Source organism: Mustelus asterias, unplaced genomic scaffold (assembly GCF_964213995.1).
Source record: "Mustelus asterias unplaced genomic scaffold, sMusAst1.hap1.1 HAP1_SCAFFOLD_490, whole genome shotgun sequence".
Lineage (NCBI taxonomy): Eukaryota > Metazoa > Chordata > Chondrichthyes > Carcharhiniformes > Triakidae > Mustelus > Mustelus asterias.
The window spans coordinates 274,179-292,690 of NW_027590442.1; the positions used below are offsets into that span (position 1 = coordinate 274,179).

Genomic DNA, 18,512 nt, shown 5'->3' on the forward strand with positions numbered 1-18,512 from the left:
TGGAAGGTATTTTGAGAGACAGGATCTACAGGCATTTAGAGATGCAAGGACTAGTTAGGGACAGTCAGCATGGCTTTGTGAGTGGAAAATCATGTCTCACAAATTTGATTGAGTTTTTTGAAGGGGTCACCAAGAAGGTAGATGAGGGCAGTGCAGTTGATGTTGTGTACATGGACTTTAGCAAGGCCTTTGACAAGGTACAATGTGGTAGGCTGTTGCATAAAGTTGAATCACACGGGATCCAGGGTGAAGTATCTAAATGGATACAAAATTGGCTTCTTGACAGAATGTGGAAATGCCGGCATTGGACTGGGGTAAACACAGTAAGAAGTCTAACAACACCAGGTTAAAGTCCAACAGGTTTATTTGGTAGCAAAAGCCACGAGCTTTCGGAACAGGCTGTCCCTTCGTCAGGTGGGTGGAAGTTCTCCCACCCACCCAATAGGCTGGAGGAAATAGATGTTCGGAGGGAGGATGTCCTGTCAGTTTTGAATAAACTGAAGGTCGATGAGTCCCCTGGGCCTGATGAAATATATCCTGGGATTCTTTGGGAGGCAAGGGATGAGATTGCAGAGCCTTTGGCTTTGATCTTTGGGTCCTCGCTGTCCACGGGGATGGTGCCAGAGGACTGGAGAATGGCGAATGTTGTTCCTCTGTTTAAGAAAGGGAATAGAAATGACCCTGGCAATTATAGACCGGTTAGTCTTACTTCGGTGGTTGGTAAATTGATGGAAAAGGTCCTTAGGGATGGGATTTATGACCATTTAGAAAGATGCGGATTAATCCGGGATAGTCAGCACGGATTTGTGAAGGGCAAGTCGTGCCTCACAAATTAGATTGAATTTTTTGAGGAGGTAACGAAGTGTGTTGATGAAGGTAGGGCAGTTGATGTCATATACATGGATTTTAGTAAGGCGTTTGATAAGGTCCCCCATGGTCGGCTTATGATGAAAGTGAGGAGGTGCGGGATAGAGGGAAAGTTGGCCGATTGGATAGGTAACTGGCTGTCTGATCGAAATGATGCGAAACCATGCAGACACTATGACAACGGATGAATGAACACCGCTCGACAATCACCAGGCAAGACTGTTCTCTTCCTGTGGGGGAGCTCTTCAGCAGTCACGGGCATTCAGCCTTGGATCTTCAGGTAAGCGTTCTCCAAGGCGGCCTTCACGACACATGACAGCAGAGAGTCGCTGACCAGAAACTGATAGCCAAGTTCCGCACACATGAGGACGGCCTAAACCGGGATGTTGGATTTATGTCACATTATCAGTAACCCCCACAGCTTGCCTCCTGGGCTTGTAGAATCTCACTAGCTGTTCTGTCTGGAGACAATACACATCTCTTTAACCTGTGTTTAATGTTCCCTCCACCCACATTGTCTGTACCTTTAAGACCTGGCTGGTTGTAGGATTCACATTCTAATCAGTATTCTGCAACTTGATTTTGTCTGTTTGCACCGTTTGAGAGCACATTTCCACTCCATCTGATGAAGGAGCAGTTCTCCGAAAGCTTATGTTATTTGCTACCAAATAAACCTGTTGGACTTTAACCTGGTGTTGTGAGACTTCTTACAGTGTCTGATCGAAGACAGAGGGTGGTGGTGGATGGAAAATTTTCGGATTGGAGGCAGGTTGCTAGCGGAGTGCCACAGGGATCAGTGCTTGGTCCTCTGCTCTTTGTGATTTTTATTAATGACTTAGAGGAGGGGGCTGAAGGGTGGATCAGTAAATTTGCTGATGACACCAAGATTGGTGGAGTATTGGATGAGGTGGAGGGCTGTTGTAGGCTGCAAAGAGACATAGATAGGATGCAAAGCTGGGCTGAAAAATGGCAAATGGAGTTTAACCCTGATAAATGTGAGGTGATTCATTTTGGTAGGACTAATTTAAATGTGGATTACAGGGTCAAAGGTAGGGTTCTGAAGACTGTGGAGGAACAGAGAGATCTTGGGGTCCATATCCACAGATCTCTAAAGGTTGCCAGTCAAGTGGATAGAGCTGTGAAGAAGGCCTATAGTGTGTTAGCTTTTATTAACAGGGGGTTGGAGTTTAAGAGCCGTGGGGTTATGCTGCAACTGTACAGGACCTTGGTGAGACCACATTTGGAATATTGTGTGCAGTTCTGGTCACCTCACTATAAGAAGGATGTGGAAGCGCTGGAAAGAGTGCAGAGGAGATTTACCAGGATGCTGCCTGGTTTGGAGTGTCGGTCTTATGAGGAAAGGTTGAGGGAGCTAGGACTGTTCTCTCTGGAGCGGAGGAGGCTGAGGGGAGACTTAATAGAGGTTTATAAAATGATGAAGGGGATAGATAGAGTGAACGTTCAAAGACTATTTCCTCGGGTGGATGGAGCTATTACAAGGGGGCATAACTATAGGGTTCGTGGTGGGAGATATAGGAAGGATATCAGAGGTAGGTTCTTTACGCAGAGAGTGGTTGGGGTGTGGAATGGACTGCCTGCAGTGATAGTGGAGTCAGACACTTTAGGAACATTTAAGCGGTTATTGGATAGGCACATGGAGCACACCAGGATGATGGGGAGTGGGATAGCTTGATCTTGGTTTCAGATAAAGCTCGGCACAACATCGTGGGCCGAAGGGCCTGTTCTGTGCTGTACTGTTCTATGTTCTATGTCATTTATATGAATGATTTGGATGAGAATATAGGGGGCATGGTTAGTAAGTTTGCAGATGACACCAAGATTGGTGGCATGGTGGACAGTGAGGAAGGTTATCTCCAATTGCAGCGGGATCTTGATCAATTGGGCCAGTGGGCTGATGAATGGCAGATGGAGTTTAATTTAGACAAATGCGAGGTGATGCTTTTGGTAGATTGAACCAGGACAGGACTTACTCAGTTGATGGTAGGGCGTTGGGGAGAGTTCCAGAACAAAGAGATCTAGGGGTACGTGTTCATAGCTCCTTGAAAGTGGAGTCACAGGTGGACAGAGTGGTGAAGGCATTCAACATGCTTGGTTTCATCAGTCAGAACATTGAATACAGGAGTTGGGACGTCTTGTTGAAGTTGTACAAGACATTGGTAAGGCCACACTTGGAATACTGTGTGCAATTCTGGTCACTCTATTATAGAAAGGATATTATTAAACTAAAAAGAGTGCAGAAAAGATTTACTAGGATGCTACCGGGACTTGATGGATTGAGTTATAAGGAGAAGCTGAATAGACTGGGATTTTTTTCTCTGGAGCGTAGGAGGCTGAGGGGTGACCTTATAGAGGTCTATAAAATAATGAGGGGCATAGACAAGGTAGATAGTCAATATCTTTTCCCAAAGGTGTGGGAGTCTAAAACTAGAGGGCGTAGGTTTCAGGTGAGAGTGGAGAGATACAAAAGTGTCCAGAGGGGCAATTTTTTCACACAGAGGGTGGGGAGTGTCTGGAACAAGCTGTCAGAGGTAGTAGTAGAGGCGGGTACAATTTTATCTTTTAAAAAACATTAAGACAGTTACATGGGTACGATGGATATAGAGGGATATGGGCCAAATGTGGGCAATTGGGATTAGTTTAGGAGTTTTAAAAAAAAAGGGCGGCATGGACAAGTTGGGCCAAAGGGCCTGTTTCCAAACTGTAAACCTCTAAGACTCACCAAAGGAAGTGGGTTTATTTAGTTTTAAACTAAATGTTTTTTTAAAGTTTATTTATTGGTCACAAGTAGGCTTACATGAACAGTGCAATGAAGTTACTGTGAAAATCCCCCAGTCGCCACACCCCGATGCCTGTTCGGATATACTGAGGGAGAATTTAGCATGGCCAATGCAGGCCTTTCAGACTGTGGGAGAAAACCAGAGCACCCAGAGGAAACCCACGCAGACACAGGGAGAACGTGCAAACTCTGCACAGTGACCCAAGCTGGGAATCAAACCCAGATCCCTGTTGCTGTGAGACAGCAGTGCTAACCACTGTGTCACCGTGCTGCCCCGGGTCCCTGGCACTGTGAGACAGCAGTGCTAACCACTGTGCCACCGTGCTGCCCCGGGTCCTTGGCACTGTGAGGCAGCAGTGCTAACCACTGTGTCACCGTGCTGCCCCGGGTCCTTGGCATTGTGAGACAGCAGTGCTAACCACTGTGTCACCGTGCTGCCCCGGGTCCTTGGCACTGTGAGGCAGCAGTGCTAACCACTGTGCCACCGTGCTGCCCCGGGTCCTTGGCACTGTGAGGCAGCAGTGCTAACCACTGTGCCACCGTGCTGCCCCGGGTCCTTGGCACTGTGAGGCAGCAGTGCTAACCACTGTGCCACCGTGCTGCCCCGGGTCCTTGGCACTGTGAGGCAGCAGTGCTAACCACTGTGCCACTGTGCCGCCGGGTGAGATCCTTCACGAGTACTTTGCATCGGTATTCACAAAGGAGGGACACGTCGATTGATGGTGTCTCGGAGGGGTGTGTAAACCCTTTAGAACAAGTCATCATTACAAGGGAGGAAGTGTTAGGTGAATTAAAAAGCATTAAGGTAGACAAATCCGCAGGGCCAGGTGGCATCAATCCCAGATTACTGAGGGAGACATGAGAGGAAATTGCTGGGCCTCTAACAGAAATCTTTGTTTCCTCATTGGCCACAGATGAGGTTATGATGTGGAGATGCCGGCGTTGGACTGGGGTAAACACAGTACGAAGTCTCACAACACCAGGTTAAAGTCCAACAGATTTATTTGGTAGCACAAACCACAAGCTTTCAGAGTGCTGCTCCTTCATCAGGTGAGTGGGAGTTCTGTTCACAAACAGGGCATATAAAGACACAAACTCAATTTACAAAATTCATTGACAAATTTTTGTAAATTGAGTTTGTGTCTTTATATGCCCTGTTTGTGAACAGAACTCCCACTCATCTGATGAAGGAGCAGCGCTCCGAAAGCTTGTGGCTTTTGCGACCAAATAAACCTGTTGGACTTTAACCTGGTGTTGTGAGACTTCTTATTGCACAGATGAGTCCCAGAGGATTGGAGGACAGTCAATGTTGTCCTGTTATTTAAGAAGGGTAGCAAGGATAACCCGGGTAATTATAGGCCAGTGAGCTTGATGTCAGTGATAGTGAAATTGTTGGAGAAGATTCTTAGGGATAAGATCTATACACATTTGGAACTGAATGGTCTTGTTAGCGACAGACAGCATGGTTTTGTACGAGGGAGGTCATGTCTCACTAATTTAATTGAGTTTTTTGAGGTGACAAAAATGACTGACGAGGGAAGGGCCGTGAATGTTGTCTACATGGACTTTAGGAAGGCATTTGACAAGGTCCCTCATGGCAAGCTGGTGCAAAGGATTAAATCTCACAGGATCAGGGGTGAACTAGCTCGATGGATACAGAACTGGCTTGGCCATAGAAGACAGAGGGTAGCGGTGGAAGGGTGCTGGGACCTCTGCTGTTTGTAACATATACAAATGATCTGGAGGAAAACCAAGTGAGGTGGTTGAAGCAGAGGCACGTTAGTGACATTTTAAAACCTATCTGGATAGACGCATGAACAGGCGGGGAATGGAGGGATACGGGCGGTTGGTCTAGATAGGACAATGTGATCAGCGAAGGCTTGGTGGCCCAAAGGGCCTGTTCCTGTACTGTCCTGTTTCTTGTCCCATTTCCGCTTCCTCTGGCCCTGATCCAGCAAAGAGTTTATCATTTAATCTCTCCTGATTTAATCTCTCCTGATTTAATCTCTCCTGATTTAATCTCTCCTGATTTAATCTCTCCTGATTTAATCTCTCCTGATTTAATCTTTCCTGATTTAATCTCTCCTGATTTAATCTTTCCTCTCCTTCCCCTTTCTTCTCTCTCTCTTTATTCACTATCCCCTCTTTTACTCGCCGAATCTGGCATCTCCAACTTTCCCCAGTTTTGATGAAGTGTAATTTTCCTGAAGCGTTAGCTCAGTCTCTCCACAGCTGCGGTGGAATCTGCTGGGTGCTGGCAGTATTTCCTGTCCTTATTTTCAATTCTCAGCGGCTGTCAGTTGTAAAAGGTCCAATTCCACAGGAGTGATGTAGTTTCGAGTTAGGATGAAGAACTGTTTGATGGGCTGGGGGCAGGGCTGGGGATGCGGCGGGGCTGAACAAAGAACAAAGAACAGTACAGCACAGGAAACAGGCCCTTCGGCCCTCCAAGCCTGTGCCGCTCCTTGGTCCAACTAGACCAATCGTTTGTAGCCCTCCATTCCCAAGCTGCTCATGTGACTATCCAGGTAAGTCTTAAACGATGTCAGCGTGCCTGCCTCCACCACCCTACTTGGCAGCGCATTCCAGGCCCCCACCACCCTCTGTGTAAAAAACGTCCCTCTGATATCTGAGTTATACTTCGCCCCTCTCACCTTGAGCCCGTGAACCCTGGTGATCGTCACCTCAGACCTGGGAAAAAGCTTCCCACTATTCACCCTATCTATACCCTTCATAATCTTGTACACTTCCATTAGATCTCCCCTCATTCTCCGTCTTTCCAGGGAGAACAACCCCAGTTTACCCAATCGCTCCTCATAGCTAAGACCCTCCATACCAGGCAACATCCTGGTAAACCTTCTCTGCACTCTCTCTAAAGCCTCCACGTCCTTCTGGTAGTGCGGCGACCAGAACTGGATGCAGTACTCCAAATGTGGCCTAACCAGCGTTCTATACAGCTGCATCATCAGACTCCAGCTTTTATACTCTATACCCCGTCCTATAAAGGCAAGCATACCATATGCCTTCTTCACCACCTTCTCCACCTGTGTTGCCACCTTCAAGGATTTGTGGACTTGCACACCTAGGTCCCTCTGTGTTTCTATACTCCTGATGACTCTGCCATTTATTGTATAACTCCTCCCTACATTATTTCTTCCAAAATGCATCACTTCGCATTTATCCAGATTAAACTCCATCTGCCACCTCTCCGCCCAATTTTCCAGCCTATGTATATCCTGCTGTATTGCCCGACAATGCTCTTCACTATCCGCAAGTCCAGCCATCTTCGTGTCATCCGCAAACTTGCTGATTACACCAGTTACACCTTCTTCCAAATCATTTATACATATCACTGGGGGGTGGTTGGGGGGCTAGGGGCAGGGGTGAGGATAGGGGTGGGGGTGGTGGGGCTGGAGTTGCGGGGGGGGGGGAGAGGCTTGGGGGGTGGAGGTGGTGGGGCTGGGGCTGAGGGGGGGAGAGAGGCTGGGGGCATGGATGGGGTGGGACTAGGGGGTGGGGGTGGGGGGTGGAGGTGGGGCGGTTGGGGGTGGAGCTGGGGGTGAGGGCGGGCCGGGGGTATGGGAGGTGGCGGGGGGTGGTGGGTGGGGCTGGGGGTGTGGAAGGGGTGGAGCTGGGGGTGAGGGCGGGCCGGGGGTATAGGAGGTGGTGGTGGGTGGGTGGGGCTGGGGGTGGTGGGTGGGGCTGGGGGTGTGGGGGGGCTGGGGGTGTGGGGGGGCTGGGGCTCTGGGTAGAGGTGGTGGGTGGGGCTGGGGGTAGGGGTGATGGATGGGGCTGAGGGGGTGATGCTGGGGTGGGGCTGAGTGGGTGGGGGAGTGGAGCTGGGGGTGGGGGAGTGGAGCTGGGGGTGGGGGAGTGGAGCTGGGGGTGGGTAGGGGGAGTGGAGCTGGGGGTGGGTAGGGGGAGTGGAGCTGGGGGTGGGTAGGGGGAGTGGAGCTGGGGGTGGGGGAGTGGAGCTGGGGGTGGGTAGGGGTGGTGGAGCTGGGGGTGAGGGCGGGCCGGGGGTATGGGAGGTGGTGGTGGGTGGGGTGGGGGTGGGGCTGGGGGTGGTTGGTGGGTGGGGCTAGGGGTGGTGAGTGGGGGTGTGGGGTGGCTGGGGGTGTGGGGGGGCTGGGGCTCTAGGTAGAGGTGGGGGTGGGGGTGGGGCTGGGGTGAGGGGTGGGGCTGGGGGGATGGGGCTAGGGGTGGTGAGTGGGGGTGTGGGGTGGCTGGGGGTGTGGGGTGGCTGGGGGTGTGGGGTGGCTGGGGGTGTGGGGGGGCTGGGGGTGTGGGGGGGCTGGGGCTCTAGGTAGAGGTGGTGGGTGGGGGTGGGGCTGGGGTGAGGGGTGGGGCTGGGGGGATGGGGCTAGGGGTGGTGAGTGGGGGTGTGGGGTGGCTGGGGGTGTGGGGTGGCTGGGGGTGTGGGGGGGCTGGGGGTGTGGGGGGGCTGGGGGTGTGGGGGGGCTGGGGCTCTAGGTAGAGGTGGTGGGTGGGGGTGGGGGTGGGGCTGGGGTGAGGGGTGGGGCTGGGGGGATGGGGCTAGGGGTGGTGAGTGGGGGTGTGGGGTGGCTGGGGGTGTGGGGTGGCTGGGGGTGTGGGGGGGCTGGGGGTGTGGGGGGGCTGGGGCTCTAGGTAGAGGTGGTGGGTGGGGGTGGGGGTGGGGCTGGGGTGAGGGGTGGGGCTGGGGGGATGGGGCTAGGGGTGGTGAGTGGGGGTGTGGGGTGGCTGGGGGTGTGGGGGGGCTGGGGGTGTGGGGGGGCTGGGGCTCTAGGTAGAGGTGGTGGGTGGGGGTGGGGGTGGGGCTGGGGTGAGGGGTGGGGCTGGGGGGATGGGGCTGAGGGGTGGTGGGGCTGGGAGGGTGGGGATGGGGGGTGGGGGAGTGGGGTTGAGGGGTGGAGCTGAGGGTGGGTAGGGGTGGTGGGGCTGGGGGGTGGGAGTGGGGCTGGGGTAGTGGGGCTGGGGGTGGAGCTGGGGGTGGTTAGGGGTGGGGCTGAGGGGGTGGTGGAGCTGGGGGTGGTTAGGGGTGGGGCTGAGGGGGTGGTGGAGTTAGGGGTGGGGCTGAGGGGGTGGTGGAGCTGGGGGTGGTTAGGGGTGGGGCTGAGGGGGTGGTGGAGTTAGGGGTGGGGCTGAGGGGGTGGTGGAGCTGGGGGTGGTTAGGGGTGGGGCTGAGGGGGTGGTGGAGCTGGGGGTGGTTAGGGGTGGGGCTGAGGGGGTGGTGGAGCTGGGGGTGGTTAGGTGTGGTGGGGGGGAGGGGTGCGGCTGGGGGTGGAGCTGGGGTGGGGGCGGAGCTGGGCTGGGGGGGGGCGAGGGGGTGACTGTCAAGGTGCTGGGTGATGGAAACCCAGGAGGATCAGGAGGGGGAGCAGTGTCTGTCTGATTGTCCGATCCCTGATTGTCCGGTCCCTGATTGTCCGGTCCCTGATTGTCCGATCCCTGATTGTCCGATCCCTGATTGTCCGGTCCCTGATTGTCCAGTCCCTGATTGTCCGGTCCCTGATTGTCCGATCCCTGATTGTCCGATCCCTGATTGTCCGATCCCTGATTGTCCGATCCCTGATTGTCCGATCCCTGATTGTCCGATCCCTGATTGTCCGATCCCTGATTGTCCGATCCCTGATTGTCTGATTATCTGAAAAAACAAAAGCAAAACTGTTGATGCTGGAAATGTGAAAATGCTGGAAAATCTCACCGCTCTGTGCAGAGAGAGAGAGAGTTCACAATTCCAGTCTGCGTGACTCTTCTGTTGTGGCTTCATTGTTTGAACATTTCATTGACATTTTTTTTCAGTTGCACAGTGCTAAACAGCTTGCTGATTGGTGTCTCCATCACATCTGTACCAACTACAACAACATCTGCCGCAAGTTTCCACTGGAGATGAGACACATGTCAACAGGTACAGCCAATCTTGGGTTGCTCACCCCTGATTCACTCTTCCAGAAATCCCATCTCTTGCAAATCACTTCAGAGGGAAGCTTATGTAGGGATGAGGAAACAAGGTTCAGATGGCTCGATTGAGGGTTACAAGTTAGCAAGGAATGAGCTGAAAAAGGGGCTTAGGAGAGCTAGGAGGGGACATGAGAAGTCCTTGGCGGGTCGGATCAAGGAAAACCCCAAGGCTTTTTACTCTTATGTGAGGAATAAAAGAATGACCAGGGTGAGGTTAGGGCCGGTCAAGGACAGTAGTGGGAACTTGTGTATGGAGTTAGTAGAGATAGGTGAGGTGATGAATGAATACTTTTCTTCAGTGTTCACCAAGGAGAGGGGCCATGTTTTTAAGGAAGAGAAGGTGTTACAGGCTAATAGGCTGGAGGAAGTAGATGTTCGGAGGGAGGATGTCCTGGCAGTTTTGAATAAACTGAAGGTCGATAAGTCCCCTGGGCCTGATGAAATGTATCCTAGGATTCTTTGGGAGGCAAGGGATGAGATTGCAGAGCCTTTGGCTTTCATCTTTGGGTCCTCACTGTCCACGGGGATGGTGCCAGAGGACTGGAGAATGGCGAATGTTGTTCCTCTGTTTAAGAAAGGGAACAGAAATGACCCTGGTAATTATAGACCAGTTAGTCTTACTTCGGTGGTTGGTAAATTGATGGAAAAGGTCCTTAGGGATGGGGTTTACAACCATTTAGAAAGATGCGGATTAATCCAGGATAGTCAGCACGGATTCGTGAAGGGCAAGTCGTGCCTCACAAATTTGATTGAATTTTTTGAGGAGGTAACTAAGTGTGTTGATGAAGGTAGGGCAGTTGATAAGGTGCCCCATAAAAGGCTGCTGAAGAAGATTAGGGCACACGGAGTTGGGGGTAGTGTGTTAAAGTGGATTGGGGACTGGCTATCCGACAGGAAGCAAAGAGTCGGAATAAATGGGTGTTTTTCCGGTTGGAGGAAGGTAACTAGTGGTGTGCCGCAGGGATCGGTACTCGGGCCGCAACTATTTACCATTTATATAGATGATCTGGAGGAGGGGACGGAGTGTAGGGTAACGAAGTTTGCAGACGACACAAAGATAAGTGGAAAAGTGAATCGTGTGGAGGACGGAGAAGATCTGCAGAGAGATTTGGACAGGCTGAGTGAGTGGGCGAGGATATGGCAAATGGAGTATAACGTTGATAAATGCGAGGTAATACACTTTGGAGGAAATAATAACAAATGGGATTACTATCTCAATGGAAACAAATTAAAACATGCTACCGTGCAAAGGGACCTGGGGGTCCTTGTGCATGAGACGCAAAAGCCCAGTCTGCAGGTACAACAGGTGATCAAGAAGGCAAATGGGATGTTGGCCTATATTGCGAGGGGGATAGAATATAAAAGCAGGGATGTCTTGAATATAAAAGCAGGGATGTCTTGTTGCTGTTTGTCATTTTCATAAATGACCTGGATGAGGAAGTGGAGGGATGGGTTGGTAAGTTTGCTGACGACACCAAGGTAGGTGGTGTTGTGGATAGTTTGGAGGGATGTCAGAAGTTGCAGCGAGACATAGATAGAATGCAAGACTGGGCGGAGAAGTGGCAGATGGACTTCAACCCGGATAAGTGTGTAGTGATCCATTTTGGCAGATCCAATGGGATGAAGCAGCAGTATAAAATGAAGGGTACCATTCTTAGCAGTGTAGAGGATCAGAAGGACCTTGGGGTCCGGGTCCATAGGACTCTTAAATCGGCCTCGCAGGTGGAGGATGCGGTCAAGAAGGCGTATGGCGTACTAGCCTTCATTAATCGAGGGATTGAGTTTAGGAGTCGGGAGATAATGCTGCAGCTTTATAGGACCCTGGTTAGACCCCACTTGGAGTACTGCGCGCAGTTCTGGTCACCTCATTACAGGAAAGATGTTGAAGCCATTGAAAGGGTGCAGAGGAGATTTACAAGGATGTTGCCTGGATTGGGGGGCATGCCTTATGAGGATAGGTTGAGGGAGCTTGGTCTCTTCTCCCTGGAGAGACGAAGGATGAGAGGTGACCTGATAGAGGTTTACAAGATGTTGAGGGGTCTGGATAGGGTGGACTCTCAGAGGCTATTTCCAAGGGCTGAAATGGTTGCTACGAGAGGACACAGGTTTAAGGTGCTGGGGGGTAGGTACAGGGGGGATGTCAGGGGTAAGTTTTTCACTCAGAGGGTGGTGGGTGAGTGGAATCGGCTGACGTCGGTGGTGGTGGAGGCAAACTCGTTGGGGTCTTTTAAGAGACTTCTGGATGAGTACATGGGATTTAATGGGATTGAGGGCTATAGATAGGCCTAGAGGTGGGGATGTGATCGGCGCAACTTGTGGGCCGAAGGGCCTGTTTGTGCTGTGGCTTTCTATGTTCTATGTTCTATGCACCTGTACAGGGCATTGGTGAGGCCGCAGCTGGAATACTGTGTGCAGTATTGGTCCCCTTATATGAGGAAGGATATATTGGCATTGGAGGGAGTGCAGAGAAGGTTCACCAGGTTGATACCGGAGATGAGGGGTTTGGATTATGAGGAGAGGCTGAGGAGATTGGGTTTGTACTCGGAGTTTAGAAGGATGAGGGGGGATCTTATGGAGACTTATAAGATAATGCGGGGGCTGGATAGGGTGGAGGCGGAGAGATTCTTTCCACTTAGTAAGGAAGTTAAAACTAGAGGACACAGCCTCAAAATAAAGGGGGGTCGGTTTAAGACAGAGTTGAGGAGGAACTTCTTCTCCCAGAGGGTGGTGAATCTCTGGAATTCTCTGCCCACTGAGGTGGTGGAGGCTACCTCGCTGAATATGTTTAAAGAGCGGATGGATGGATTCCTGATCGGTAAGGGAATTAAGGGTTATGGGGATCAGGCGGGTAAGTGGTACTGATCCACGTCAGATCAGCCATGATCTTATTGAATGGCGGGGCAGGCTCGAGGGGCTAGATGGCCTACTCCTGCTCCTATTTCTTATGTTCTTATGTTCTTATGTTACTCTCATTTTAAGACAGAGTTGAGGAGGAACTTCTTCTCCCAGAGGGTGGTGAATCTCTGGAATTCTCTGCCCACTGAGGTGGTGGAGGCTACCTCGCTGAATATGTTTAAAGCGCGGATGGATGGATTCCTGATCGGTAAGGGAATTAAGGGTTATGGGGATCAGGCGGGTAAGTGGTACTGATCCACGTCAGATCAGCCATGATCTGATTGAATGGCGGGGCAGGCTCGAGGGGCTAGATGGCCTACTCCTGCTCCTATTTCTTATGTTCTTATGATGTCATATACATGGATTTTAGTAAGGCGTTTGATAAGGTCCCCCATGGTCGGCTTATGACGAAAGTGAGGAGGTGTGGGATAGAGGGAAAGTTGGCTGATTGGATAGGTAACTGGCTGTCTGATCGAAGACAGAGGGTGGTGATGGATGGAAAATTTTCGGATTGGAGGCAGGTTGCTAGCGGAGTGCCGCAGGGATCAGTGCTTGGTCCTCTGCTCTTTGTGATTTTTATTAATGACTTAGAGGAGGGGGCTGAAGGGTGGATCAGTAAATTTGCTGATGACACCAAGATTGGTGGAGTAGTGGATGAGGTGGAGGGCTGTTGTAGGCTGCAAAGAGACATAGATAGGATGCAAAGCTGGGCTGAAAAATGGCAAATGGAGTTTAACCCTGATAAATGTGAGGTGATTCATTTTGGTAGGACTAATTTAAATGTGGATTACAGGGTCAAAGGTAGGATTCTGAAGACTGTGGAGGAACAGAGAGATCTTGGAGTCCATATCCACAGATCTCTAAAGGTTGCCACTCAAGTGAACAAAGAACAAGAACAAAGAACAATACAGCACAGGAACAGGCCCTTCGGCCCTCCAAGCCCGCGCCGCTCCCCGGTCCAGGATTGAATCCTGAATCCAGGATCCCCGCCCAATTTTCCAGCCTATCTACATCCTAATATCCTATCCACCTATCCAAGTGGATAGAGCTGTGACGAAGGCCGATAGTGTATTAGCTTTTATTAACAGGGGGTTGGAGTTTAAGAGTCGTGGGGTTATGCTGCAACTGTACAGGACCTTGGTGAGACCACATTTGGAATATTGTGTGCAGTTCTGGTCACCTCACTATAAGAAGGATGTGGAAGCGCTGGAAAGAGTGCAGAGGAGATTTACCAGGATGCTTCCTGGTTTGGAGGGTAGGTCTTATGAGGAAAGGTTGAGGGAGCTAGGGCTGTTCTCTCTGGAGCGGAGGAGGCTGAGGGGAGACTTAATAGAGGTTTAGAAAATGATGAAGGGGATAGATAGAGTGAACGTTCAAAGACTATTTCCTCGGGTGGATGGAGCTATTACAAGGGGGCATAACTACAGGGTTCGTGGTGGGAGATATAGGAAGGATATCAGAGGTAGGATCTTTACTCAGAGAGTGGTTGGGGTGTGGAATGGACTGCCTGCAGTGATTGTGGAGTCAGACACTTTAGGAACATTTAAGCGGTTATTGGATAGACACATGGAGCACACCAGGATGATAGGGAGTGGGATAGCTTGATCTTGGTTTCAGATAAAGCTCGGCACAACATTGTGGGCCGAAGGGCCTGTTCTGTGCTGTACTGTTCTATGTTATGTTCTATGTCCCATGTACTCATCCAGGAGTCTCTTAAAAGACCCAATTGAGTTTGCCTCCACCACCACAGACGGCAGCCAATTCCACTCGCCCACCACCCTCTGTGTGAAAAACTTCCCCCAAACATTTGGGGTCCGGGTCCATAGGACTCTTAAATCGGCCTCGCAGGTGGAGGATGCGGTCAAGAAGGCGTACGGCGTACTGGCCTTCATTAATCGAGGGATTGATTTTAGGAGTCGGGAGATAATGCTGCAGCTTTATAGGACCCTGGTTAGACCCCACTTGGAGTACTGCGCGCAGTTCTGGTCACCTCATTACAGGAAAGATGTTGAAGCCATTGAAAGGGTGCAGAGGAGATTTACAAGGATGTTGCCTGGATTGGGGGGCATGCCTTATGAGGATAGGTTGAGGGAGCTTGGTCTCTTCTCCCTGGAGAGACGAAGGATGAGAGGTGACCTGATAGAGGTTTACAAGATGTTGAGAGGTCTGGATAGGGTAGACTCTCAGAGGCTATTTCCAAGGGCTGAAATGGTTGCTACGAGAGGACACAGGTTTAAGGTGCTGGGGGGTAGGTACAGAGGAGATGTCAGGGGTAAGTTTTTCACTCAGAGGGTGGTGGGTGAGTGGAATCGGCTGACGTCGGTGGTGGTGGAGGCAAACTCGTTGGGGTCTTTTAAGAGACTTCTGGATGAGTACATGGGATTTAATGGGATTGAGGGCTATAGATAGGCCTAGAGGTGGGGATGTGATCGGCGCAACTTGTGGGCCGAAGGGCCTGTTTGTGCTGTGGCTTTCTATGTTCTATGTTCTATTTCCCCTGGACCTACACCCCAGCACCTTAAACCTGTGTCCTCTCGTAGCAGCCATTTCCACCCTGGGAAAAAGCCTCTGAGAGTCCACCCGATCTATGCCTCTCAACACCTTATACACCTCTATTAGGTCTCCTCTCATCCTACGTCTCTCCAAGGAGAAAAGACCGAGCTCCCTCAGCCTATCCTCATAAGGCATGCCACTCAATCCAGGCAACATCCTTGTAAATCTCCTCTGCACCCTTTCAATCTTTTCCACATCTTTCCTGAAATGAGGCGACCAGAACTGAGCACAGTACTCCAAGTGGTGTCTAACGAGGGTCTTATATAGCTGCATCATTATCCCCGGACTCCTAAACTCAATCCCTCGATTGATAAAGGCCAGCACACCGTCCACCTTCTTAACCACCTCCTCCACCTGCGGGGCCAATTTTAGAGTCCCATGGACCCGGACCCCAAGGTCCTTCTGATCCTCTACCATGCGAAGAGTATTTCCCTTAATATTGTACTCCTTCATCCCATTTGACCTGCCAAAATGGACCACTCTGCATTTATCTGGGTTGAAGTCCATCTGCCACTTCTCCGCCCAGTCTTGCATCCTATCTATGTCCCTCTGTAACTTCTGACATCCCTCCAAACTATCTGGTGCTGGGAAATGAGCCAGACCAGGTGCTAGACTTGGAAGTTGGTGTGCATTTTGGTGATAGTGACCACAATTCGGTTACGTTCACCTTAGTGATGGAAAGGGATAGGCATGAACCTCGGGCCAGTGGTTTTAGCTGGGGGAAGGGTAATTATGAGGCTATTAGGAGAGAATTAGGAAACATAGGTTGGACTAGGAGATTACAGGGACTGGGAACGTCCGACATGTGGAGTTTTTTCAAGGAGCAGCTACTGCGAGTCTGTGATAGGTATGTCCCTGTCAGGCAAGGAGGAATTGGTAGGGCTAGGGAACCGTGGTGCACCAAAAAAGTTTCTTTGTTGGTTAAAAAGAAAAAGGAGGCTTATGTTCGGATGAGACGTGAGCACTCGGGTAGTGCACTAGAAAGCTTTAGATTGGCTAAGAGGGAGTTGAAGAGCGAGCTTAGAAGGGCTAAAAGGGGACATGAGAAGACTTTGGCGGATAGGGTTAAAGAGAATCCTAAGGCGTTCTATAGGTATGTCAAGAACAGAAGGTTGGTTAGGGCAAGTTTAGGGCCAGTTATAGATGGCAGAGGGAAGTTATGTGTGGAACCGGAGGAGATTGGTGAAGCATTGAACCAATATTTCTCTTCGGTGTTCACGCAAGGGGACATGAATATAGCTGAGGAGGACACTGGGTTGCAAGGGAGTAGAATAGACAGTATTACAGTTGATAAGGAGGATGTGCAGGATATTCTGGAGGGTCTGAAAATAGATAAATCCCCTGGTCCGGATGGGATTTATCCAAGGATTCTCTGGGAGGCAAGAGAAGTGATTGCAGAGCCTCTGGCTCTGATCTTCAGGTCGTCGTTGGCCTCTGGTATAGTACCAGAAGATTGGAGGTTAGCGAATGTTGTCCCATTGTTTAAGAAGGGGAACAGAGACTTCCCCGGGAATTATAGACCGGTGAGTCTCACTTCTGTTGTCGGCAAGATGTTGGAAAAAATTATAAGGGATAGGATTTATAGTTATTTGGAGAGTAATGAATTGATAGGTGATAGTCAGCATGGTTTTGTGGCAGGTAGGTCGTGCCTTACTAACCTTATTGAGTTTTTTGAGAACGTGACCAAGGAGGTGGATGGGGGCAGGGCAGTGGACGTGGTATATATGGATTTTAGTAAGGCGTTTGATAAGGTTCACCATGGTAGGCTTCTGCAGAAAATGCAGATGTATGGGATTGGGGGTGATCTAGGAAATTGGATCAGGAATTGGCTAGCGGATAGGAAACAGAGGGTGGTGGTTGATAGTAAATATTCATCATGGAGTGCGGTTACAAGTGGTGTACCTCAGGGATCTGTTTTGGGGCCACTGCTGTTTGTAATATTTATTAATGATCTGGATGAGGGTATAGTTGGGTGGATTAGCAAATTTGCTGATGACACCAAAGTCGGTGGTGTGGTAGACAGTGAGGAAGGGTGTCGTAGTTTGCAGGAAGACTTAGACAGGTTGCAAAGTTGGGCCGAGAGGTGGCGGATGGAGTTTAATGCGGAGAAGTGTGAGGTAATTCACTTTGGTAGGAATAACAGATGTGTTGAGTATAGGGCTAACGGGAGGACTTTGAATAGTGTGGAGGAGCAGAGGGATCTAGGTATATGTGTGCATAGATCCCTGAAAGTTGGGAATCAAGTAGATAAGGTTGTTAAGAAGGCATATGGTGTCTTGGCGTTTATTGGTAGGGGGATTGAATTTAGGAGTCGTAGCGTTATGTTGCAACTGTACACAACTCTGGTGCGGCCGCACTTGGAGTACTGTGTGCAGTTCTGGTCCCCACATTACAGGAAGGATGTGGAGGCTTTGGAGAGGGTGCAGAGGAGGTTTACCAGGATGTTGCCTGGTATGGAGGGGAGATCCTATGAGGAGAGGCTGAGGGATTTGGGATTGTTTTCGCTGGAAAAGCGGCGGCTAAGAGGGGATCTTATTGAAACATATAAGATGATTAGAGGTTTAGATAGGGTGGATAGTGATAGCCTTTTTCCTCTGATGGAGAAATCCAGCACGAGGGGGCATGGCTTTAAATTGAGGGGGGGTACTTATAGAACCGATGTCAGGGGTAGGTTCTTTACCCAGAGGGTGGTGAGGGATTGGAATGCCCTGCCAGCATCAGTTGTAAATGCGCCTAGTTTGGGGGCGTTTAAGAGATCCGTAGATAGGTTCATGGACGAAAAGAAATTGGTTTAGGTTGGAGGGTCACAGTTTTTTTTTTTTTTTTAATTTTTTTTTAACTGGTCGGTGCAACATCGTGGGCCGAAGGGCCTGTTCTGCGCTGTAATGTTCTATGTTCTATGTTCTATCCACAACCCCACCAACCTTCGTGTCGTCGGCAAACTTACCAACCCATCCCTCCGCTTCCTCATCCAGGTCATTTATGAAAATGACAAACAGCAAGGGTCCCAGAACAGATCCCTGGGGCACACCACTGGTGACCGACCTCCAATTAGAAAAAGACCCATCTCTACACACTGTCTGCCTCCTTTGGGCAAGCCAGTTCTGGATCCACAGGGCAGCAGCCCCTTGGATCCCATGCCCTCTCACTTTTTCTAGAAGCCTTGCATGGGGGACCTTATCGAACGCCTTGCTAAAATCCATATGAACCACATCTACCGCTTTCCCTTCGTCAATGTGTTCAGTCACATTTTCGAAGAACTCCACCAGCCATGCTGAGTATTCTTGAGCATACTAAACCTCTCTAAATGCTCATAAATCTTGTCCCTCAGGATCTTCTCCATCAGCTTACCAACCACTGAGGTTCGACTCACCGGTCGGTAATTTCCTGGGCTATCCCTATTCCCCTTCTTGAAAATAGGAACCACATCCGCAATCCTCCGGCACCTCTCCCGTCT

General features: G+C 50.5%; 1 protein-coding gene across 1 annotated transcript in view; it reads left to right on the top strand.

The window, feature by feature from the left end:
* The window catches only part of LOC144486846 (rho-related BTB domain-containing protein 2-like), a 289,061-nt gene that overhangs the window by 244,576 nt on the left and 25,973 nt on the right, over positions 1-18,512 (top strand). Inside the window, exon 9 of the mRNA XM_078204866.1 lies at positions 9,449-9,554. Within this exon, the coding sequence (XP_078060992.1) occupies positions 9,449-9,554 (106 nt within the window). The remainder of the gene's footprint in view (positions 1-9,448; positions 9,555-18,512) is intronic.